General features: G+C 35.0%; 1 protein-coding gene across 1 annotated transcript in view; it reads right to left on the reverse strand.

The window, feature by feature from the left end:
- KCNH8 (potassium voltage-gated channel subfamily H member 8) overlaps nt 1-17099 on the reverse strand; it is a 384094-nt gene extending 366995 nt beyond the window's left edge. The window contains exon 1 of the mRNA XM_074269414.1: nt 16598-17099. Coding sequence (XP_074125515.1) covers nt 16598-16673 — 76 coding nt within the window. The 5' untranslated portion in view covers nt 16674-17099. The remainder of the gene's footprint in view (nt 1-16597) is intronic.
- Between the last annotated feature and the right edge of the window lie 9645 nt (nt 17100-26744).

Raw genomic sequence — 26744 nt, forward strand, 5'->3', positions numbered from 1 at the left:
TAAAGACTGTAACAAAATCTAAGAGTGCCTTTATTTAATGATAAAGAGCTAAAAACAGAAATAGAGAATTGAATATATACTACAATCACATAAAAGGAAATACAAATTATCATGAAAGAATAATCCCCCTCCAGAAGTCACTGGAAAAATAAAAAGTTGTCATGCATTATGTGCAGAAATTAAATTAAATATAAATAATTCTTGAGCAAGATTAGTTTGCTGTAATGATGCTAACTAAACTACCAGTACAGGTCATGACCCTCTAGAAAGTATATTATTGTACAGACTTAACATACGTTTTAGTAGGCAATCACCAACATTTCTGAAGATGGGCATTTCTAAACTTATCTAGATTAGCCTTTGGCCAATCCATTAAGACTGAACTCATACCAAAGCTTAAAATTGGCATAGTCCTCAAAAACTAATAATTATCTCAATACACAAGGAGAAATCAAAGTAAAGTAACAATAAAATTATTTTATAAAAAACAATAATTGATAATTCTTAATGATGTCATATAATTATTGAAATAATTATTTATTTTATTATTCATCACTTAGATATTTATTCAGAGTTTGAAAATCACTTTATATATGTTATTTTACTGATCTTCAAAACAAACTCTATGAGATAGGTGCTATTATTATCCCCTTTTTTACAGATGAGGACATTGAGACAGAGATTAAATGACTTGTTCAGGACCATGCAGCTAATTAATGGAATTTTTTAATACAGACATCACAAATATTGCCAGTTAGTGCTGCCTTCATCCCCGGATGTCAATAAAAGTTCCTCTTGATAATGAATTAATTGATGTCAAGGGGAAAAAAGGAAAGCCTGGTCTAAACAGAAAAAATTCACTCATAAACAATAGCAAACAATGAAAATCAGAAGAAAACATCTACTTTTAATTACATCCAGTTTCTCCATGACCTTCTGGGCCACTTAAATTTGGATACTTTATACATTGTGTTGGTCTAGTATTCAACCATATAGGAACACTGGAAGAATAGATAGATAGATAGATAGATAGATAGATAGAGAGAGAGAGAGAGAGAGAGAGAGAGAGAGAGAGAGAGCTACAGATAGAAATATATAGATATATTTAATTTAAAATATGACCAATTTTCCAAAGAAAAATTATAAACCATCAACAACTATACAAACTCACTAATAGTAAAATAAATGCAAATTACAACATCTCTGAAGGTTTACCTTAAAACTAATGAGGTGGAAGGTAGGATAAAAGACAGAGTCAATATATAAGGAAGACAAGACACATATTAAAAAAAAAAAGGCTTGGTAGAACAGTAAATCAGTTTGATCACTTTGGAAAACAATTTGGAATTATGTAAAAAAAAAAAACTAATCTGTTCATACCCTTTGTTCCAGAAATCCCATTATTGGGCAAAACCAAAAGTTCAAAGACCAGAAGAAAAATACCATATTTATATCTCATGGCAGCACTTTGATGATAATAAAAAATTAGAAATAATATGGGTATCCATCACTTGGGAAATGGTTATACAAAAGTGTCATCTGAATGTACAAGAATATAATGGCAACCTAAAAACAATTATAGGAAATTTAGAAATTATTTGAAAACTTGATATGATGAAGAATTATGCAAGCCAAACTGGTAAAATTCATCAAAACAAACAAAATAATTTAAAAAATATAAAAAATTAAAAGGCAGCAGAACTCAAACTAAATGCAGTGATCAATAATAATTCCAGGGAACTTTTGATGAAATGGATCTTCTCTCTATTAATCATTGCTAGTCTGATGACAAATGCCAAACATTACAATATGTTGACATAAGTGGTTTCTATGTATGTTTGTTTTGTTTAAAGAGTTCCCTTTATCACTTAAGAGGTGTTTGGGAGTGATTAGATTTCCAAAAGTGGTGTGGGGAAAATTTTTTGGAAAAAAGCTTTCCCAAAACTATAAGAGGCTGATTAAAGAAACAAATGAAGGAAGAAATGATAGCTCAGGGAGTAGCCTGGGATTACTGAAACCTCTATGCAAGAATTGACCTAAAAGAAAAACTCTCCTAGAGGAGATACAGAATTGAGAAAGGAAATAGGGCAGTCAGGAAATGACAGTAAAGAAGTGCTCAATAATTATTTAATGGCATCTTATCTATGGATGGAATTGGAATTAAACATCTCTAGTAAGTGTTCAGCACTAATGTAAACAGAAATCAAAAAAAAAAAAAAAAAAAAAAAAAAAAACAATTATAACCTAAACAGGAATCATTCCAATATTCTGCTACTTTGTCTCTATCTTCTAGCTAACAAGGTATAAACTTTCACATTGAGATTAATGTTTAGAATATTATCAGAGAACAACTTCAGAGTCATATTTGTTGAATGCCTGAGTTGGAATCAAACTATTCTCACACAGTTTAAGCCTTGAGCAAAAAACTTGAGCAAAAAACTTCTTGAGAAGCCATTGGGCTGAAGAAAGAAAATGCTACAGTGAAGTAAGATGGGAAAGATTTTCTATAATGCCCAACTTTCCTAGCCAGCAAGGTTTTCGCTTCAGTTCCTAATGGCTGCAAGTTTGCTGATACCCCAAATCTCTAGCTATATAAATTACTTCAGGAGGATTGAGACATAGTAGAGAGTGGCAATAACTATTGGGCCTCGAGGTACCATTTTGCCAATCACGTTCCACTCTTCCAAGCTTCAACACAATGCAGATGCAAGACTGCAGTTTCCTAAATAGTAGCTTGAGGCCAGAGAATTATTAGAGTTCAAAATTATAAAATTGCAGAAATCATCAAAAGTTTGCTGCAAATAGCTAAAATTCTCTGGGTGCCATATGAAATGAGTCATTTGGATTTCAAGACAAGCAGGAAACTCCATGTCACTGGCAAAAACTAATAAACAAACAAAAATTATACTAAGGAAAATTGAAAGAATAGATGTCCTGACAGATTTTGTCCACTATATGACATACTGGAATTCTAAAAGCATTTTAGAGAAATGAAATTTGATAAGTGACAAATAGTTGGAATTATTTTCTGAGTCCTTGTTTATCTCATGTCACCTCTGTAATGGATGCCTGAAAAGGGACCACTTTTGGACTCTAAAGACCCATTCTAGGAAGTTATTTCAGTGAATAACTTCAGTGAGTAACAGACTTTATCTCATATGTAATTAGTTTCCTTTGAAATCCTACAGATTTTCTTTAATGCATTTAAAAAAATTGTGAGAAGGAAGGGTCACCAGACTGCCAAAGAGATCCATGAAACACAAAAATAGTTAAGAACATTGTACTAGATAGTCTTAAGAAGTAATTGATTAACCAAGCAACCATCCAAGTCAGGTTAAAATGAAAAGAAGACAAAGCTTTCTATAACTTCCATAAACAATACATAAATACTGAAATAGATAGTGTTCTACCCTTCGGGGAATCAAAATCAAAACATTTATCTAGTAAGCTTAAAGGAGAAAAGGCTGCCTACTTTTATCTTTAAACTATTATTCCCTCCAAAAGATAGTAAAGAAGCACACAATTAAGGCCAGTCTACCTCTTGTTGGCTGGGACATTTGACATTTAGATAACATCTGAATTTGCTATAGGGAGTATTCTATCTTTGAAAAATCCAATAACCCATGGAAAGACTGATAACTGACCCTGCTTCTAGTTTTCTCTAGTGCCAATGACCAGAATTAGAACATCTATTTTACATGACAAGATTCAGAGAGTTGTAGAAGAAAAATCAAAAATGATAATGTTTCACATCAACAAAATGATGATGTTCTTTCTGTCTCTTGCAAGATCACTGTGAAGAAAAGATAAACTGATGTTTGTTATGGTCATGAAAGGCCTTAATAATGGACACTTATTTCTTTCAAAAAGACCTAATAGGTTTGTATGATATCACAGAATCATGGCAAAATTGACTTATTATTATGGATTATTTTTTTACTTTTAAAATAAATATATAAGAAATTTATTGACAACAAAAAATAAAAATATTTCAATGAAGATAAATTTGATTCTTTTAAATATGTGCCCATTAAAAACCATTTTGAGGGATTTCAGATTAACTTGTTACTATGTGCAAATTTCACATGAATTTGCTATATGAACACAACTATGATGGGGCAGGGCATTATGTCCAAATGATTTAATATGTGCGTGGGCATAAGATATTTCCAAGGAACTTTCACGGATAGTCTTTTGTTAAATTAATTATTAATATCATTCTGTTCGCCTCACTCATCTTCACTCTCTCTGGGTCTCAATTTCTCTTTTCCTGTAGCTACTCTGGGAAACTTCTGCCATGGGACTCTTGTCTCTTTATCAGTAACTCTCTCCATTCATAGTTGGGATCTTACCATTAGTCGGTGATTAAAACAACAGCTGACTAATGTTGGCTTCACTGAAATTGAAGTCTAGAAACAATATCAATTCATATTCTATATCAGAAGGTTGACTTTATGATAGAACACAAGAGTGCCCAACTGAGAAAACAGAATACCTTTTACAGGAAAGGAAACTGACATAGCAATTGTATTTGAATAGCTCCAAGAAAAAAAAAATCATTTTTCCAATCAAATTAAGATTTCAAGTTGATCTCTTCATATTTAACAAGATATTGGTTAATAGATAAATCATACTTAAAATAGATGATAAAGGGAATAGCTTATTGAGCATTTAAGGTTGAATGTTTTTCTCCTTCATGGATTGAATAACACATACACACACACACACACATATTGCTGAGAAATCCCGAGAAACCAGGCAATTGTCTGAGCCAGGACCTGTGCTAACTTCTGGGATTTAATTAATTAAAGAAAGACAATCTCAGACTTCAAGGAATTTACAAATTAAAGGGGAAAACAAACACACAAAGGAAGCAGGAAAGTGGGGAAGAGAGGGAGAGGAAAGAGATACCAGGTTTACCTGGTAAGAACACCTTGTTCTGTGGAGTTAAAATCGGGCAGAGCAGCAGATGCAAAATGGAATGATCTGAGAAGACAAATTCTGCCCTCTATAAAGGAAGTTACTGGGAGGAGCTTGGTATTCTTTCCTCCAGTCCTCCAATCAAATAGAGACGACACTGAAGCAGGTGATGAAGTAAAGGCTTGATTTAGCAGCGTGGTGGGGAGTTTAGAAGTGATGAGTTTAATTTGATTGAGATGTCTTGTTCCATGAAGCAGATGGGGCAGCTAATTAACACAGTGGATAGAATGCTGGACCTAGACCAGGGAAATTCCTCTTCCTGAGTTCAAATTTGACCTCAGTTTCCTGACTTTATGCCTTCATATAAATAGTTTTTGAATTTGGAAAGCTATTCCTCCTTTTCTTGGACTACTGAATTCCTAATTATCTTTTAAAGTATGACTCAAATGTCTCCTTCTGAATTAAACCTTCCCTAATCTTCACCCACCATCAACAATGACTTTCTCTCCCCAAGTTGCAACTAACACAGCCCTTTCTCTTATACTGCACTTTTGTAATGTCATGTTTTATGAATTAACATAAGTTTTCATTAAGCATCCATTGCATAACAAACAGCATATCTGGAGAAGCAAATACCCCCCAAAATGAAATGATACTTACTTGTAAGGAGTTGTATTTTAATCCCCTGTTAGAATAAATTCCAAAAGAATGGGGAGGTATTTTACCCCAAATTATATCTTCCTTAGTTTTTTGTGTACTCTAGTTATTTAATGTTTGTTGACTAAATGCATGATTTAATTGCAGCTGGGGTAGTCTTGCTTGTCTCTAGAGACAAGGGATATATTTTGCCCCAAATTATTTATGGATGGATGGATGGATGGAAGGAAGGAAGGAAGGAAGGAAGGAAGGAAGGAAGGAAGGAAGGAAGGAAGGAAGGAAGGAAGGAAGGAAGGAAGGAAGGAAGGAAGGAAGGAAGGGAAAGAGGGAGAGAAGGAGGGAAGGAAGGAGGAACGGAGGAAGGAAAGGAAGGAGGGAACAAGGGAAAGAGGGAGGGAGAAAGGAAGGCAGGGAGGGAAGGAAAGAAGAAGGAAGGAAAGGAGATGGAAGGAAAGAAAAGGGAAGGAAAGGGGGAGGGAAGAAAAGGGAAAAAGAAAGGAAAGGGAAAAGGAAAGGAAAAGGGAAAGGAAAGGAGGAAAGGGGAAGTAGGGAGGAAGAATGTTAAATTACTATTATTATCATTATTATTATTATTATTATTATTTATTAATTAATGTGCTAAACACATCGACAAATGGTTTTTGATCCTCACATCAATCCTAGAAGGCAAAGATATTATTATTATTTACATTTTACAGTTGAGTTAACTGAGCTGAGACAGACAGATGGTAAGTGACCTGTTCAGGTTTACAAACCTAATAAATGCCTGACATTTCATTTGAACTCAAGTCTTTCTGTCTCCAATCCTAATGCTCTATGCACTGTGCCATCTAGCTACCTCTAACAAGAATAATATCAAACATTTTTGGCAACAGGATTGTTAACAAGAAATCCCAAAATATATTATAGATAATTGACCTAATTTTAGTGAAACATTGAATAAAATACTTCATTCTATTCTTTTGGAAATGGAGAGATACATTCTAGAAGACTATATAGTTAGATGGATTGAAATTGATTGAATGGCAAGAATATAAGAATATTGCTTCAATGTTGATTTGGCAAGATATCTGCAGTAGAGTGTCCCAGGGCTCTGTCTTTAACCCTGCTTTATTTAGCTGTTTTTAATCAAAGTCATTTACACTCCTTATAGTATTGTATACTAAACAGCAATGCATGTGAACACCTAAAATGACACAGGAATTTTATCTGGCAAAGAATATATAATGAGAACTTCCCTGTACTAACCACATTTTATTATGGTACATGTATTCTTGAAAAGCAAATCAAATTTGAAAAAAAATGATATTTTAAATGTAAGAGGAAAATTGTAGGAAATCATTTTATAAAGTGAACAATTAAACTTTATTTTTGCAATTTCTTTTATTGGGGAAATTTTTTTCTGAGTAGTGATGCTTCAAGAATAAAACTTTAAATGAAATTCTAGTAGATTTAGTGGGCAGCAAGGCAGTTCTAGTCTTCTTATTTTGGATATGGTGAAAATGGTCATTAAAATTCTCTCAAACATAGATCTCCCCTGGGTGGATCTTGCTACAGTTGGGGAGGCACTCTTGGGGATTATCCAGGATTATAGCATCATAGAACCATAGATTTAGAGCTGGGAATCATGTCAGAGGCCAGTGAGTTCAATTCCTTCACTTGACAGATGAGGAAGATGGGCATCAGAGAAATAAATTAATTTGTCCAAGGTCATACAAGCCATATGCATTAGAAGCAGAATATAAACCGAGTCCTCTGATTTCAGAATCAGTATTTTAGGTATTGGGGGAGGGATGTTTCCAGAGCTGAGCTATTATCACATGCATCTGGCTGGTGAACAACTCTTAAGTTAATCAGCTATTCTTAAAATCAAAGAAAGACTAGGGAGCCAGAGGCCTTCTTATTTGAATGGGAGATGAAAAAAGAATATACCAACTAAGCATGCTTAGAAGACAGCTATGTCTTTCTATTCATCTCTACCCCTTTTTATTTATCTCTACCTCTTGTATTGCATTTCCTCACAAGAAAATGTGGCACTAGAAGAAAAAATTCTTTTTACTAATGAAATCAATTTGCTTAAAGCAAATTATACCTGTAATATAATTGTAAACATACAAGATTAGTAAAGTCCAGTGAAGTTATCATTCTGTGATGAACAATTTCATATACGCGTCTATCAGAAAACATTTTGGGAGTTTTTATTATAGTATTAATTAACTCGAAGAAACACTTGCTTTCAAGAGTCATGAAGTCACAGAATCTTATAGTATCAGAATTGAAAGAGAAATTTAGTCCAACCCATACCTGAAACAAAAAAACCTCTCTATATCAGACTTAACAAGTAGGCAGTTGGCTTTGCTTGAGGTGAGGAGAATTCATTACCTCTGAAAACAATCCATTTTATTTTAAGATTACTGCTTCGGCACTTGCTAGCTGTGTGACTCTAGGTAAGTTACTTAACCTCTTGCTATCTCAGTTTCTTCATCTGTAAAATGGAGATTAAAATAGCTTCTACATCCCAGAGCTATTGTGAGGGCAAATCAAGATCATATTTATCAAGTGTTCTATGCATCATAAATGTTAACATAAATTCTAGTCATTATTATTATTATTATTATTATTATTATTATTATTATTATTGTCATTGTATTTATTGATAAAAACTTTTCCTTCCATTCAGCATAAATCTACCTCACTGTAATTTATAGGATGAAAAGCTTATGATCTAGAGCTGGAAAGGAGCTTAGAGTTATATATAGTCCAATTATGTCAATTTATAGATGAGGAATCTGATTCACAGACTTAAGTTGCTTGTCTGCACTAGTCACACCGGTAGTAAAAGAAGTAACAATTATATTCTTCTGATTCCAAGTATAGTGCTTGGAAAACTACAATTTGAGACCTCTCAATAGGGCACAGAAACTCATAATATTTTGGTTATATCTTTTAGGAGCCTTCAAGGAACCAGATTGCTCAGAGCATACATTTGTGTTTCTGTGTTTATTGCCTCATGAATGTTTGTGTTGGGTGATGTGTGTTTGTGGGTGTGTTGTGTGTGTGTCTGTAATATTATCTCTAATGGGAAAGTTTGTGTAACTAGGTATGGACTCCATTATAAAAGAATTTCCTTCATTATCACTGAGCTTTAAAGGGCCAGTGCTCCATTGAAAAACAATTATATACCAATGCTGTTATATTTGTTTAAGCAGCATACTCTACCTATTTGGGTATCTGATTCTGCATAGCATATGCCATCCTAAAACTAATCTCACAACATCAGCTTCTGGGCATACAAGCTCACGGAAGGTAATAATAAGAAAAAAAGTTTTCCTGTTACTATCCTATATCATCCCTTCTAACACTTCCGCCCAAGAAAAAGGAAATCATCTAAAGTCAAAACCGGTTTTTGACAAAAATCCAAAATAAGAATCATCACCACTGCCATTAACACGACCACCACTTTGATCATCATTATCATCACTGTTACTACCACTACAACCACTATCAACAAAGCCATAGCCTTTAATATAAGGTCCCTAGCTCTGTCTTCTAGAGATAAGCAAAAATGTCTAATTTCTCTATGATATACTATAACATTTGAAATATCATTCCCCACCAAAATCTTCACTTCTCTAGGCTAATCAACCATATTTGCTTCAAGTTGGAGGAAATGGAATGAGGAGATGAAAATTTATAATGCTTTACAAGCATTAATCTCATTTGATTCTCACAGCAACTTTGAAAGATATGTGCTATTATCCTTATTTTAGAGTTGAGAAAACTGAAGTAAACAGAGATTGAGTGACATTTTTAAGCGCAAGCAAGTAGTAAATGTCTAAGGCAGGATTTACATTCAGATCTTCCTGATTCTGCGCCCAATTCTCTACAAACAGTGCCACCTAGCTAAAAGTCATTATATGGCATGATCTTGACTATACAATAGCACTTTCATGGAAAGAGCCCTTGATTGGATCAGAAGGTCTCAATTTGAATCTCATTCTTGTTCCTCATGATCTCATTGACTTTCAGGAAAATCATACTCAGTCTTTGCTCTAGTTTCTTTATCTATAATATGAAGGAATTAGAATTGTTCAGGAGTTTTAAAATTTTTTATTATGTCACTGACCCTTTGATAGATTGATAAAATCAATGGATCCCTTTTCAACATAAAATAAAACAAAGAATTATAAAGGAAATCAGTTACATTGATCTTATTTTTAATAATTCATAGTCCCCAAGTTAAGAATCTTTGGTCAGTATATTATTCTAAGGCTTCCTCCAGGTCAAAAAATTTCCTTTCTTTTCTGGATGTTCAGAAATGGTTTCAGTATTTCCCTCCATTATGAGATATAACATACCCTTAGGAAATGATATTCTCCTAATTTGAAAAAAACAAAACAAAACAAAACAAAACAAAAAAAACTTAGCACCAGAATGCAATTCTGGGCAGGTGAACTCCTCTTATCTGGCCACTTTGTTCAGATGAAAAAAACATTGTCCATTTAGTCCATCATCTCACTTGCAAGAATACTAGCCTTAATTACAAGCATAAAAGAAGGAACCTAAAAGATTATCTAGTTCAACATTTCCCTTCGCTTTACACATGTGATCAAAACTTGAAGTAGTTTGCCCCAAGTCATAGATTGAAGACTAAAATCTATTATTCCTGATTCCAATTTCCAAAAGTCACTCTATTCTGTTTCTACCACTGATGGAAAGACATCTAAGCTTAGGGAGGAAGCAAACAGGTCACTTGGGTTATGCAAAATATTTGCTTTTGTAAAGTTCTCTTTTATGAATACATATAAAAATAGACAGTCTTAATATCAAGGCACACATTTTAAGAAACTCCCTGATGCCCTTCATGAGTGTTAGCCGAAGTTTTTTTAATAGTATTTTTGATATATGAGGCAGCCCAAATTCCTTTGGGACCCCACTGTTCTTCACTGTACCTCAATAATAATGGTGAGAGCTAAAATTTATATCACACTATGTCCCATATTCTGGGCTAAGCCCTCCTAGCTCTTTGTTATAAGTGGTACATAAAATGAGAGTGAAAAGATAAAAAGAAACAGAAAAATTAAATCATGACCAACCTAAAAAATAAATCAAAATTGAAAATCTGGGCATATTCTTTATAATTTATGTAGGCATTAAAAATTATATACAAATTATATGAAAATATGCATAATTATCCTAAATATGAAATTTATATACCCAAATGTGATACTCTGCTGGTGATAATGACTAGGCTAGAATTTCCTTTTAAAAGATGTTCTTATTGTTAACTTCTTTGAGAAAGAAATCATCTAACAAAATTATAATACATTTAGAACATTACGGGGCAGCAATTTTTATTTAGTATATCTAAACATATACACATACCTGAATATATATATATACATAAGAGGCAATGCAGCTTATTGGATATAAAGCTGGATCTGAAGCAGTCAAAAAGACATAATTCAAGCCTCTCTTTTGACAAATATCTAGAATGTCATCCTAGGAAAATCTCTTGACCTTTATAAACCTTGAGCAGCTCTCTAAAAATATGAATTGAAGAAGTGTAAAGGGCTGAAACTCTGAGCAGATGCACTTGGATAACTGAGCACTTAAGGCTAATTATCAATTGGACAATACTCTATTAACATATGCTTGGAGGATGACCCTACTCAACTATTCTGTGCTGGCTTGATCTGTGTATGTGGACAGAGAAGGGTGAGAGAGATCAGAGGGTGGAGTAGGACAAGCAGATTCATTCTTTGGAGGTGGAGAGAGAGAAAGGAGGTGTGGAGATTTCTATATCTAATCCCCTGATGGCCACCCCAAAAGACCAAGAATAAAGACTTTTGCTTATCCTGACTCTGGCTGATTCTAAGATATCCAGGGCACTAACACGGTCATTACAAAAAAGAGTTACCATTTTGTATTGGTAGATGATATATCTTTACTAGGAGTTTATGGCATAAATATAAGGGAAATATGATTGCAAGTAATATATTTTAAAGAAATTAATTGTAGGCACATTTTCCTCTTCATGGTTCATCAGTTTTATGTAAAGACAAAATAATTAGCCCTTCTAATTTCCACAATATTATCATTAAATATTAGCCAATGGAGAACCTAATTTTTTTAAAAAAAGATTTTAGCTACAAATATATTGTTGGTGTTCAGTAATTTTCAGTTGTGTCTGACTCTTCATGACCCCATTTGGAGTTTTCTTGGCAAAATAACTAGAGTGGTTTTACAGTTTCTTCTCTGGCTTATTTTACAAATGTGGGATTGAAGCGAACAAAGTTAAGTAACTTGTCTAGGGCCACATAGCTAGTAAATGGCTGGGGCCAGATTTGAACTCAGGAAGATGAGTCATGTTGATTCCAGATCCAGAGCTCCACCTTGCTATTTTAAAATATGAGGTAGCTTTTTTTTTTTTTTTTTTTTTTTTTTTTTTTTTTTTGTTCTACCAAGAGAGCTAGATTTTCCTATCACATGTGACCTTTTTAAAACAGCTTTCACTTGAAGGAATTGATTTTCTTTTCAATTAAAGATATACTAATAGATTAATTAATTAATTTTAACAATAAAGGATATACTTTTTGAAGCATTAACAAATATAGGAAATTAAAATATCACATTACAAAGCAATCAGCTAAGTACTATCAGGTTACAAGGATTCATATTATCCATGTATTTCATTTTGTTATTTGACCAACTCACTCTTTAGAATTACATTATTTAGTTTCCAAATAATGTTTGGTCTATTTTTCCAAGGCTTCTTATTATATGTAATTTTTATTGCATCAGGAGCTGAAAAAGATGCATTTACTATATATTTCTTCCTGCATTCGCTTGTAAGATTTTTATGCCCTAAGAAATAGTCAATTTTTGTGTATGTGCCACATACTATTGAGAAAAGATATATTCCTTTCTATTCCCATTTAAATTTCTTTAAAAAGTAGACTTTAAAAAATAGACTTTAAAAAGTCTACCTAACTTTTCTAAAATTCTGTCCACCTTCTTAACTGCTTTTTTGTTTATTTTATGGTTAGATATATCTCATTCTGATAGAAAGGGGTTGAGATCCTCCCACTAGTGTAATTTTGCTATCTATTTCTTCTTGCAATTCATTTAACTTCTCTAAGAATTTGCTTGCATATATGCTTTGCTTGGCACGTATATGGTTAGTATTAATACTACTTCATTATCTATGGTACCCTTTAGCAAGATGTTGTTTCCTATTTCATTTTGACTTTTAGCAAATACCCTAAAACATGGTACATATTTGTATTTTGTTGTTGAGGCATTTCAATTGTGTCCGACTCTTCATGACCTACCCCCTTTTTTTTTGCAAAGAAGCTAGTAAGGCTGCCATTTCCTTCTCCAGCTCATTTTATAGGTGAGGAAATTGAGGTGAACAAGGTTAAGTGACTTGCTGATTGTCACATAGCTAATAAATATCTGAGGCTGTATGTGAACTTATGAAGAGGAGTCTTTTTGATTCAAAACCCAGTGATCTAGCCACTGTTCCATCTTACTGACATACATTTTATGCTTCTAGATTTTATTAAATATTGTCCTATTCCATTTAATAAATAAAATGTGATCTCTCATTCTGATTGCATCATGACTATTTATTTTAAAATTAGTCAACTTTTAAAGTTTATTACCATATGACGAGAGCTAATTGTACAGATTTACTGTTCATTAAGGTTGGCAATAAGGTTTGATTGAATGCCTATTTTCTTAAAACAATAATCACAGTTTTTTAAGTTTTACTTTTCTTTAGAATTACTGAAGACTGCAAAAAAGATCAATAATGATAGTGCCCCTTATACTAAGCTAGAAAATATGCTAATACATGTCACAACACAATAATGTCATTTGTTTTGTTGCAAGCTTTTGCTGGGGGGATAGGGATAGGAGAGAATGTAGAGAAATTGTACTTACAACAATTACACATGAATAGAAAGAAGCAAAGAATTTTTTTACATGCCAAATCCAAGCAGAGGAAAAAATGAGCATAATAAGTTCTAGAGCAAGAAAGACAAGGACTGGAAATGATTTTCAGGTGCTGCTGTTATACTTAGCAACTAAATCATCTCAATACTGAAAATATGCTATCAATTCTAGTGGATGCAACATTCATCAGAAGATGCTACTATATATGTGATCCTGATTGCGGCAGTGTTTATGACTGAGTCTCTACTTGTGGTGATATTTCTTAATTCTCATCTTATTTGGAGTATTATATCTCTTAAGAAAACAAAACTTACTAAGGGATATTTTTAGTTGTAAACACCATGAAAAGAAGTCATTACTAAAGTAGCTCTTCTAAAACATTCATTCATTTTAAAAATTTGTGTCATTTGTTGTCAAATGTCATGCAAAGTTTTTCTAAGTAGAAGTTTCTAAAGCCCATAGGTTACTGGCCTTACCACTGCTATAAAACTGTTTAAAAGTGTGTTTGTTTTATTCTTAATACTTGTGTGTTCTGAGACATTTTCCAGTGAAGAAATAGATTGTACATTACCCATGGTAAAATCATGGGGGTAGATGTAATGGTAGGGAAGGAAAAATAATGAGAATTACTATCTCCACTTCATAAGAGAAAGCCTCTTGCCTCAACCATCTTAACAATATATCTCTTTGGTTATGATGTTATCCTGCAATCCAGGTATAGGAAAATATATTCTTATAATAAAGAGTAAATCATTACAAACCCTATCATTAACATTAGTGCATTCCAAATTTATTCCCTGAAATAGGTAGATCTCTGGGGTGTTCTTGAGAGGATTCATCACATGGTGTACTCTTTTCAACTTTAAGCTGCAGGCAAAGAAATTATAAGTACTCATTATTTTCCAATTTTTTTTTATCAAAAATAACACTGTGGATCAATTTTTAAACCTCATAATTTGAAATTTATATGCATTGTCAAAACAAATGTTACTATTTTGTGAAACTTTGATAACATTCTAAGACAGCAAATATAATTCAGTGATATTGTGAATGATTAAAGGTACACACACACACACACACACACACACACACACACACACACAATACCTGGGTTGAACATTATTGAGAAGCAGTGGTGGTAAAATGGAAAAAAGAGCTGAATTTAGACTGAGAGATCCATTGCTTACTACCTGTTTAATCTTGGACAAGTTAATTAATGTCTTCTGGACTTGTGTTTCCTCATTCTGGGCTTGTGCTTCCTCATAAAAGGAAGAGATTATACTGAATGATCTCTAAGTTCACTTGCAACTCTCAACTTATTACCTTAAATGCCTAAAGAGAAGTAGCATAACATAAGGAACAGAGAGATAGTCTCAGAATTGGAGAGACACAACCTGACTATGTGACCATAGACAAACATCTGTACTTCTCTATACTCCAGAAAGGTTTATACTGACACTATAGGGAAAATGTTGAACTGTATTAATAGGAGAAGCTCTTCATTGGATGCTCCCTATATTAATGAAATCATAAGTCTGGTTAAACACACACACATACACACACATACACAAAAACATACACACTACAAGGACATGATAGACACATGATGAAATTGAATTTTACTGTTATCAGTCAGATTTTTCTAGAACATAAGATGATCAGTAAAATGTTAAAGGCAAAATAAAAATGACCTTAAAGAAGGTAATGATATGTTAGCAACAATTGACATGAAAACAAAAACATCATTTTTAAAAATCAAAGTGAACACCATGACCATTGTTTTATCTGAACTTTTCTAAACAGTAAAGTCCAAGAGTTTCTTTATCTAATAGTGGTATGGATCTCGACTTTAGCAGGAGATACAGTACATAATTAACCTCTCTTATAAACCTGCTCCAAGGAACATAGAGTCCAAACTACAGGGCAATAATACTCAACCACTGAGAAAGCTACTGATAAATAATTCTCTGCCCATTTCAGAGCGAGAAGATGAGAGAAAGGTACAAGCAGAACATGGTATTAATATATATCAGGAAATCTGGGCTGAAGGGCTGAGGAAAAAGGCTCAGGGGCGTAAGTGAACTGTATTGGGGATGAATGTGCTAAAGAGACTGAAAGAAAGCTCCGCTGATAGCACTGAAAATTAAGAGACAGGAAGAACTGGGATCTGGCCATGGTACTGAACAAGATCTAGCAGCTGAAAGCCTTAGTCAACAAGTATTGGAGAAATAGGCATACTTTTTCATTGCATATGAAGAAAAATAAAACAGCTGTGATCTAAAGTAAAACTTCAGCTATCCTTATTTCCCCAAATGCCTGAAAGGTATTTCCCATAATCAAAACTTCCTAAAACCACCATTAAGGTTTGTAATCTACATCCATCTCCCTTCAAAGGCTATCCTTAAGGACAAGATAAATTTCAGTCTTAACCTAGCAATGAAAGGACTGGTATAGAGATTTTGAAAAAAAAAAAAAAATACAAAGCTCTTTCCAGTATTCAAATACACTTGGAAAATAGGATTCAGTCTCTCCTGGAAGCACAGATGCGCAGTTTTACAGTACAGGAAAGAGCTCATTTTATCACAGTATTGAGAGGGTGGAAAGGGCTATGTATAAAGATCCCCAGAGTGTATGTGTAGGGGGGGGGGGGGACAACTATAACCGGTGTTACCCTAGCACGACTGGGAGAAAGATGACGATTAAATATCCTGCACAACTACCCTTGCTTCTTTATTTCACAAAACTGCAAGAAGAACTCCAATTCAATGTCAAAACAGTTTTCTTGGGAGAAATCAATCCTGGGGAGGCGAGCCTTCCCTGGGGTTGTTTTCAAATCCAAGAAGTGTAGAAAATGGTCAAAAATAAAATCATTCGAAAGTGCAAACACCACATCATGCAGTTAAAGTCAAAGCTCAGCGCAAAAGAAGCCTACTTTAGGAAAAAAAAAAAAAAAAAGGAAAGAAAACCACACAGGTCCAGGAAAACCAGGAAAAGTAATTCATGCTATGGGGTTGTAGTCTTAAAAAATACATTATTCATCGTTTCGGACCCCAAGACTTACGTGTTCCGTCAAACCGAGTAGCTATGGTATCAAGGAAGGTGTTCTGGGGTGCCAGTAATCCCTTCATAACAGGCATTTTTCCAGCGTGGTGTGAAATTCTCCATCAAAGTTTGTCTGGAAGGGTGGTTAGGAAAGAAAGTGAAAAGAAGGGAGGAGGGAGAAGTAATGATGGGAGAACTGCTGAAGGAGGGAGATTAAAGTGGGAAATGAAACGGAGAGAGAAGGGAAGGCTGAGTGAGGAGCGGGCAAGGCGGTTCTTCTTAGGCGCGGGTGCGGGGCTCTCACTTGACCCAGCCCTGGGAGCGCTTTCCACGCCCGCCCCGCACATCCAGGCTCAAACCCGCGCAGACTCCCTCCTCTCTCTCCTCCTATGCCAGCTGCCAGAGTTCTCCACCTTCCCTCTCGCTGCAGCTGTGCCCGCTAGGCGCCGCCGCACGGCCAGCCCCCCGCCCACCCAGGACTGGCAGAGCAGGGCCGGAGGCGCCACGTCCTGCCTCCCCTAAGCGCTTGGAGTGGGGCGGCAGACTAGCCAGGCTGGCCGCCCTGGCAGCTGGGCAAAGAGCTCCGGGCTGGAAACGCGAGAGCGGCTCCCCCCGCCCCCAGGAGCCAATGAACAAAGACCCCTTTGTTTCTGCTCAGTCCCTCTCCCGGGGAGCCCAGAGCCTCGTGGGTGTGGTGTTCTGGAAGGGGAGGAGACAGGTTGGCTCAGGTACCCCAGCCTCCGCTGGGCCACTCACTACTGAAGTGTGGGCGGGTGGAGTGGGGGTGGGGTGCCGAGGCAGCGGGATGCCCAGTGGACTTAAGTCCCCTCCCCCTTCCAATAACGTGTCTTTGGAGGCATTCGTGGCTCAAAGAGGAGCTTTGACGGACTTTGGCGTGAGGTTCCCACTCCCTCGAACACCTGAGTTGGAGGGGAGTTCGGCAGCGTCCTCAGTAATCACGGCAATTATGGCGGGGCTTTTGTTTAAGTGCCGAAGTTCCCTAGCCAGCCGGCCAGCGGGAAGTTGGGGATCCCCTCCTGGGATCCGAGTCTTAGCTAAGCTGGGGGCCGGCTCTGGGTTGAGACCTCACTTTGCCCAGGGCTCCGAACCGTAGGAGGGACAAGTTCCAGGTGAGAGAAGGGAGGAAGGTGAAAGGTTTCTCTTAACAAAGAGAAACCCAACTTATGAGAGAGCTAGATGAGGCCCCCTCCCCAGTGGAGGCCTTCCTTCTCTGCTCCTCCTCCGTGGGGAACCCCCGTGGGAAGCAGCCAAGCCCGTGGGCGAGAGGAAAGGGAAGGCTTCCAGCTCTCCTGCGGGTGCCACGAGAGCGGACCTAGCGGAGCGGCTGGACTTAGCAATAAAATCCAAGAAGGAGGCGTGATGGAAATGTGGAAGGAGACACACACACACACACACACACACACACACACACACACACACACACACACAATAAGGGGGGACACCTGGGAGTCTGAGAAACGAAAGCAAACCAAAGTTGCAGGTGCAATCAGGAAAGGGGAGAGAGGGCAGGTGGCGAGAACTCCTGGAGAAGAGGAGGGGCCCCTAGCTTCTCCCCTCCCTCCCGCTGTCCCGTGCTTTGATGCTTTAGTTGACTGGCTCTTTCGGTGCACCTCCACCCCAAGGCTCAAGGCTTGGTCCCTAGGGGAGGGGCGCTTAGGCAGAGCCCCAGCTGCTCGGAGCAGTCCCGGGGGGGCGGAGGCAAGGCCGGTTCCTCCCCGCCCCTCCAGGGCCGCCGCTCTAGCTCTCAGCACTTTTCCTCGCAGTGATGCATTTCCTGTGGCCGAGGATTCCCTTTGTGTAGAAACTCAAGATCCGGCCCCCGAGCTTCAGGCTCCCCTCAGTTGGTGGGAGGGAGAAGGGAGGGAGGGAAGGAGGGAGGGAGGGAGACCGAGGCAGCGAGGGGCGGAGCTAGGGCGAACCGGGGATTCCGAACCACGTAGCAAGTGCGGCAGCTGCAGCCGTGGCGGCATTGATTGCTAGGGTCAGCCGCAGTGCACTCGAAGAGCTCGAGCGGCGCAGCCCATGCCAGGCAGCCCCTCTACAGCTGTCCAGATGCGGCCTCATTTTACAGAAACTGGATTAATCCGCCTAATGGTGCACGGGAATCGTGCTTTTCGGGATTCTGAATCCAGAAGCGCTCAAGCGACCATGGGCTTCCTTTGGGCTGCCTGTGCTCAGAAAACAATGGCGAACCTCTTTCTAGGAGGCCTTCCCAAGGCACCTCTTGAGAAGTGACCTAGAAAAAGTAGTGCTTCTCTCTAGGAAATCTCTAGTCTCGTCCTTTCCCCTCCCTCTTAAGCTGCAGAAGCCTTAGTAGTAAACGGAGGTGTGGTTAGACTAGCCAGTCGAGTTCACCTTAAGGTTATAAGCAATCAGACACCTGAACGTGAATCCCTCCAGGCCAAAAGCTTCGTGCTTGGAATTAGCCCACCTGAGTTATTGCAGCCAGTGGGATCTTAGCCAATGCCTTCCTCGAAAGCTGCTGCCACACGTCCGGCAAGGAATGAACCTTGAAATAGAGGCATTTCAATTGAGATACATATGTACTTGTCCCTCCATCTGTCTCTCTATCTCTAGCGATTTATCTATTTCCCAGTGATGTGGCACTGAATATTTTTATTTGAAAATTTTGTTTGAAAATTTTGAAAATTTATTTGAAAAATTTGAAAAAATATCCACAGAATTAGTAGTTTTAACCGTAAATGTGAATGGGATGAACTCTCCCATACAACGGAGACGGATAGCAGACTGGATCAAAAGCCAGAATCCTACAATATGTTATTTACAGGAAACACATTTAAAGCAGGGAGAAACATACAAAGTAAAGGTAAAAGGCTGGAGCAGAATCTATTATGCTTCAGGTGAAGTAAAAAAAAGCAGTGGCAGCGATCCTGATATCAGATCAAGCAAAAGCAAAAATTGATCTAATTAAAAGAGATAAGGAAGGAAACTATAGCTTGCTAAAGGGTAGCATAAACAATGAAGCCATATCAATACTAAACATATATGCACCAAGTGGTATAGCATCTAACTTCCTAAAGGAGAAGTTAAGAGAGTTGCAAGAAGAAATAGACAGTAAAACTGTAATAGTGGGAGATCTCAACCTTGCACTCTCAGAATTAGATAAATCAAACAACAAAACAAATCAGAAAGAAGTTAAAGAAGTAAATAGAATATTAGAAAAGTTAGGTATGATAAATCTTTGTAGAAAACTGTATGGAGATAGAAAGGAGAAAGGAGTACACTTTCTTCTCAGCAGTTCATGGAACTTATACAAAAATTGATCATATATTAGGACATAAAGACCTCAAAATTAAATTCAGAAAGGCAGAAATAGTAAATGCATTCTCTTCAGATCACCATGCCATAAAAACTACATTCAACAAAAAGCTAGGGGTAAATAGACCAAAAAACAATTGGAAACTAAATAATCTCATCATAAAGAATGAATGGGTGAAATAGCAAATCATAGACACAATTAATAATTTCACCCAAGAGAATGACAACAATAAGACAACATACCAAAATTTGTGGGATGCAGCCAAAGTGGTAATAAGGGAAAATTGTATATCTCTAGAGGCTTACTTGAATAAAATAGAGAAAGAAAAGATCAAGGAATTGGACTTGAAACTTAAAAAGCTAGAAAAAGACCAAATTAAAAATCCTCAATCAAACACTAAACTTGAAATTCTAAAATTAAAATTGAAAGTAAAAACAAAAAATATTTAATTAATAAATAAAACTAAGAGTTGGTTTTATGAAAAAATAACAAAATAGATAAACCTTTGATAAATTTAATTAGAAAAAGGAAAGAGGAAAATCAAATTGTTAGTCTTAAAAATGAAAAGGGAGAACTTTCCACCAATGAAAAGGAAATTAGAGCAATAACTAGGAGTTATTTTGCCCAACTTTATGCCAATAAATTTGATAACCTAAGTGAAATGTATAACTACTTTCAAAAATATAGACTGCCCAGATTAATAGAGGAGGAAGTAAATTGCTTAAATAGTCCCATTTTAGAAAAAAGCTATCAATCAACTCCCTAAGAAAAAAAGTTACATGTGAATTCTACCAAACATTTAAAGAACAATTAACTCCAATGTTATATAAACTATTTGAAAAAATAGGGAATGAAGGACTCCTACCAAATTCCTTTTATGACAGACATGGTAGTGATACCTAAACCAGGTAGATTGAAAACAGAGAAAGAAAATTATGCACCAATCTCCCTAATGAATATTGATGCAGAAATCTTAAATGAAATATTAGCAAAGAGATTACAGAAAATCAGACCCATAATAATGTACCATGACCAAGAACAATTTATACTAGGAATGCAGGGCTGATTCAACATTAGGAAAACTATTAGCATAATTGACTATATCAATAACCAAATTAACAAAAACCATAAAAAAACAAGAAAAAGTATTTCATAAAATCTAACATTCATTCCTATTTAAAAAAAAAAAAAAACACTTGAGAGTATAGGAATGAATGGACTTTTTCTTAATATAGTCAGTAGCATCTATTTGAAACCATCAGGAAGCATCATATGTAATGGGGATAAACTGCAACCATCCCCAGTAAGATCAGGAGTGAAACAAGGTTGCTCACTATCACCATTACTATTCAATATTATGTTAGAAATGCTAGCTTTGGCAATAAGAGTTGAGAAAGAGATTAAAGGAATTAAAGTAGGTAATGAGGAAACTAAATTATCATTCTTTGCAGATGATATGATGTTAAGTCCAGACTAGCTCCCTAGAGGCATCAGAATCAGCCAAAGTCAGGATAAATTAAAGTCCTTGACCTTTAGGGGAAGAAATAAAGGAGATAGACAAACTTTCATGATGCTCTTGGATTCTCAAGTCCAAAGTCACCAACTTCTCTCCTCCTCGTCCTGCTACAAAGTGAGTCTCTGGCCTCTGTCACCCCACCCTCTAATACTTGCCTATGATTACTTTAATATCAAACATTGAGCCAGCATTAACTGTGAGAAGAGCCATTTTTCCAAGCATATGTTAATATCTCATATGGAATAGGTAATTAGCCTTAAGTGCTTAGTTGTCTGATTCAAGCATAACTGTTTCATAGTTTCAGCCCTTTATAATATGATGGTATACTTAGAGAATCCCAGAGATTCTACTAAAAAGCTATTAGAAATAATCCACAACTTTAGCAGAGTTGCAGGATACAAAATAAATCCACATAAATCATCAGCATTCTTATATTTTACTAACAAAATCCAACAGCTAGAGATATAAAGATAAATTCCATTTAATGTAACTACCAATAGTATAAATATTTGGGAGTCTATCTGCCAAAGGAAAGTCAGGAACTATATGAGCAAAATTACAAAAAAACTTTCCACACAAAATATATATATATATATATATATATATATATATATATATATATATATATATATATATATATATATATATATATATATATGTATGTATATATATGTATAACAAATATATATAACCAACTGGAGAAATATTAAGTGCTCTTGGATAGGTCAAACAAATTTAATAAAGATGACAATACTACCTAAACTAACCTATATTTAGTGCTATACCAATCAGACTCCCAAGAAACTATTTTAATGACCTAGAACAAATAACAACAAAATTCATCTGGAAGAACAAAAAGTCAAGACTTTTAAGGAAACTAATGAAAAAAAAAAATCAAATGAAGATGGCCTAGCTATACCAGATCTAAAACTATATTATAAAGCAGTGGTCACCAAATCTACTTGGTATTGGCTAAGAAATTAACTAGTTGATCAGTGGAATAGGTTAGATTCACAGGTCTAAATAGTCAATAACTATAATAATCTAGTGTTTGACAAACCCAAACACCCCAGTTTTTGGGATAAGAATTCACTGTTTGAGAAAAACTGCTGGGAAAATTGGAAATTAGTATGGCAGAAACTAGGGATTGACCCACACTTAACACCATACACCAAGATAAGATCAAAATGCGTTCATGATTTAGGCATAAAGAATGAGATTATAAATAAATTAGAAGGACATAGGATATTTTACCTCTCAGACCTGTGGAGGAGGAAGGAATTTGTGACCAAAGAAGAACTAGAGTTCATTATTGATCACAAAATAGAAAATTTTGATTATATAAAATTAAAAAGGTTTTGTACAAACAAAAGTAATGCAGACAAGATTAGAAAAGAAGCAATAAACTGGGAAAACATTTTTTTACAGTCAAAGGTTCTGATAAAGGCCACATTTCCAAAATATATAGAGAATTGACTCCAATTTATAAGACACCAAACCATTCTCCAATTGATAAATAATCAAAGGATATGAACAGACAGTTTTTTGATGAAGAAATGAAATTATTTCTAGCCATATGAAAAAATGCTCCAAATCATTATTAATCAGAGAAATGCAAATTAAGATAACTCTGAGATACCACTACACACCTCTCAATTGGCTAGGATGACAGGAAAAGATAATGCTGAATTTTGGAAGGGATGTGGGAAAACTGAGACACTAATACATTGTTGGTGGAATTGTGAATACATCCAGCCATTCTGGAGAATGATTTGGAACTATGCTCAAAAAGTTATCAAACTGTACATACCTTTTTATCCACAGAGTTACTACTGGGCTTATATCCCAAAGAGATCTTAAAGAAGAGAAAGGGACCTGTATGTGCAAAAATGTTTGTGGCAGCCCTTTTTGTAGTGACTACAAACTGGAAATTAAATGGATGATCATCAATTGGAGAATGGCTGAATAATTTGTGGTATATGAATATTATGGAATATTATTGTTTTTAAGAAACTATCAGTAGGCTGATTTCAGAGACATCTGGAAAGACTTACATGAACCTGATGCTAAGTGAAATGAGCAGAATCAGGAGATCACTGAATATGGCAATAACAAGACTGTATAAGGATTAATTCTGATGGACTTGGCTCTTTTCAACAATGAGATGATTTAGGCCAGTACCAGTGATCTTGTGATGAGAACTGTGGGAATTGAGTGTGGACCACAACATAACATTTTCACACTTTTTGTTGTTGTTTGCTTGAATTTTATTTACTTTCACCTTTTTTTCCTTTTTGATCTGATTTTTCTTGTGCAGAAAGATAATTGTATAAATATATATGTATATATTGGATTTGATATTTTTTAAAACCATGTTTAACATATATTGGATAACTTGCCATTTAGGGGAGGGAGTGGGGGAAAGGAGGATAAATTTGAAAACAAGCTTTTTCAAGGGTCAACATTAAAAAATTATCCATGCATATGTATTTTAATTAAAGCTTTTTAATTTCAAAACATATGCATGGATAATTTTTCAACATTGACCCTTGCAAAGCCTTGTGTTCCAAATTTCACCTCCTTCCCCCATCCCCTCCCCTAGATGGTAAGTAATCTAATATATGTTAAACATGTTAAAATATATGTTAAATCCAATATATGTATATGTATATATATATATTTATACAATAACCTTGCTGCACAAGAAAAATCATATGAAAAAGAAAAAATGAGAAAGAAAACAAAAAGCAAGCAAACAATAAAAACGAGTGAAAATGCTATGTTGTGATCCATACTCACTTCCCACAATCCTCTCTCTGGGTGTAAATGGTCCTCTTCATCACAAGATCTTTGGAACTGGCCTAAATCATCTCATTATTAGAAAGCATCACCTTCATCAGAATTGATTGTCATAAAATATTGATGTTGCCATGTATGATGATCTCCTGGTTCTGCTCATTTAACTCAGCATCAGTTCATGTAAATTTCTTCAGGCTCTCTGAAATCATCCTCCTTATTGTTTCTTATAGAACAATAACATTCCATAGCATTCATATACCATAATTTATTCAGCCTTTCTCCAACTGATGGGGATCCACTCAGTTTCCTGGGCACATGTGGGTTCCTTTCCCTCCTTTAAGATCTGTTTGGGATATAAGCCCAATAGCAATATTGCTGGATTAAAAGGTATACACAGTTTGATAACTTTTTGAGCAAAGTTCCAAACTGAGGAGCAATGATTTATAATGCTATGTACCTCCTGACAGAAATAATGGACAAGATACTAGATATATGCATATTTTTTGAAAATAAAAAGCTTTAATAAAATAAATTAAATTATGGCTGAATTGATTTTGTTTGTGCAAGGTCTCTTTAATAAAAATAAAAATCATTCATTTTATATTTTGAAATGTTCTCTAAATCTTGTGTGGTTATAAATTCTTCCTTTATCCATGAACCTAATAGGCAAACATAATTTGATTATGATAGTGTCCTTTATGTCAAAATCATATATTGATTTTCACATTGTGTTCTAATCTGGCATGAGGTAATATTTTATACTAATTTCTAACAAAGTGTTTTCAAGTTTTGCAGAAGTTTTTGTTAAACTGTGAATTCTTGTTCCTAAGCATTGGATCTTTGGATTTATCAATCACTAGGTTATTATGGTCATTTACTACTATGTATTTTGTACCTAATATAATTCACCAAAATCTATTTTTTAGCCAATACCAGATTGTTTTGGGATTACAACTTTATAACACAGTGTGACATCTCATGTGGCCTAGCCTTCCTTCACTTTGTTTTTTCATTACCTTTATTTTTAGCTCTTCCAGATGAATTGTTTAAATTATATTTGTAGCTATATAAAATAATTTTTGGTAGTTTGTAATGGCACTGGAATAAAACTGTCATTCTTATTATATTGGCTCAGTCAATATTTATCCATTTATTCATATTTGAATTTGTTTGTATGAAAGGTTTTTTGTACTTCTGTTTATATAGTTACCTTAATTTCTCATTCTGTCGTTGAGCTTCATAGACTCTGAAAAAGATCATGAAATTGTTGACTTTATACAATTCTGCCTCATTTTATATCCAATTAATACATGTCAAAGCATCTATCACCATGTTTTGGTTCTCTTTGAAAACAAGGGACAAACACCACCATCAATAAAAAAGAACAAGATTCCTAAGTGTCATATATTGTCTCCCATTATTTTAAATAGGTTTTCTCTATCTCTTACTATTGGACTTGGTCAATATATAGAAATGCTGATAATTTATGTGGATCCACTTTATATCTTGCAACTTTGCTAACATAATTATTCCAACTATTTTTAAGTTAGTTCTCTAGGATTCTCTAAGAATATCATCATTTCATTTTCCTGAGTGATTGTTTTATTTTAATTTCATATTCTAATTCATTCAATTTTTTTTTCTTCTATCACTATAGTTAACATTAGTGATGATAGGCTTCCTTGCTTCACCTTTTATCTTACTGTGAAGACTAAGCTTAGCCCCCTTAAAGAAAATGTATGCTGATAGTTTTTAAAATAGAAACTACTTGTCATTTTAAAGAAAACTTCGTTTATTCCAATGTTTTCTAATAGTTTTAATAGGAATGGATGTTGCATTTTGTCAAAAGCTTTTTTCAGTATCTACTGAGATAATCATATGATTTCTGCTGTTTTTTCTTATTGATATGGTCGATTATGATAATAGTTTTTAAAATATTGGATCAGCCCTGAATTCTTGACATGAATACCATCTGGTTATGATGTGTTATCTTTATGATATATTATTATAATTTTCTTGGTAGTATTTTATTTGAACCTTTTTTTTCTGCTTCAATATTCATTAGTAAAATTTTTCTATAATTTCTCTGTTTTTGTTTTTCCTGGTTTAGTTATTTGTACTAATTTGAGTTATAATAAGAATTTGGGAAGACTTCCTTTGTGCACTTTCCAAGTAATTTATAAGATATTGGAATAAATCATTCTTTAAATGTTTGGCAGAATTTATTTTTGAATTCAGCTGCTCATAGGGACTTTTCCCTAAGCATCTCACTGATGACGTATTCAATTTCTTTTCTAAGATTGGCTTAAGTATTTGATTTTCTCTTTTCTTAATCTGAACAATTCATATTTTATCAATACTTATCTATTTCACTTATATTGCTAGATTTATTAGCATATAATTAGGCAAAACAGCTCTTAATGTTTTAATGCCCTCTCATTTTTTATATTGATCCATTTAGATTTTTTCTTCCAAAATTTTAATCAAATTAGTCAATGGTTTGTTTATTTTATGTTTTTCACCTTATAAAACTAATACCTACTTTAATTA

This window comes from Sminthopsis crassicaudata, chromosome 5 (assembly GCF_048593235.1).
Source record: "Sminthopsis crassicaudata isolate SCR6 chromosome 5, ASM4859323v1, whole genome shotgun sequence".
NCBI classification, from domain to species: domain Eukaryota; kingdom Metazoa; phylum Chordata; class Mammalia; order Dasyuromorphia; family Dasyuridae; genus Sminthopsis; species Sminthopsis crassicaudata.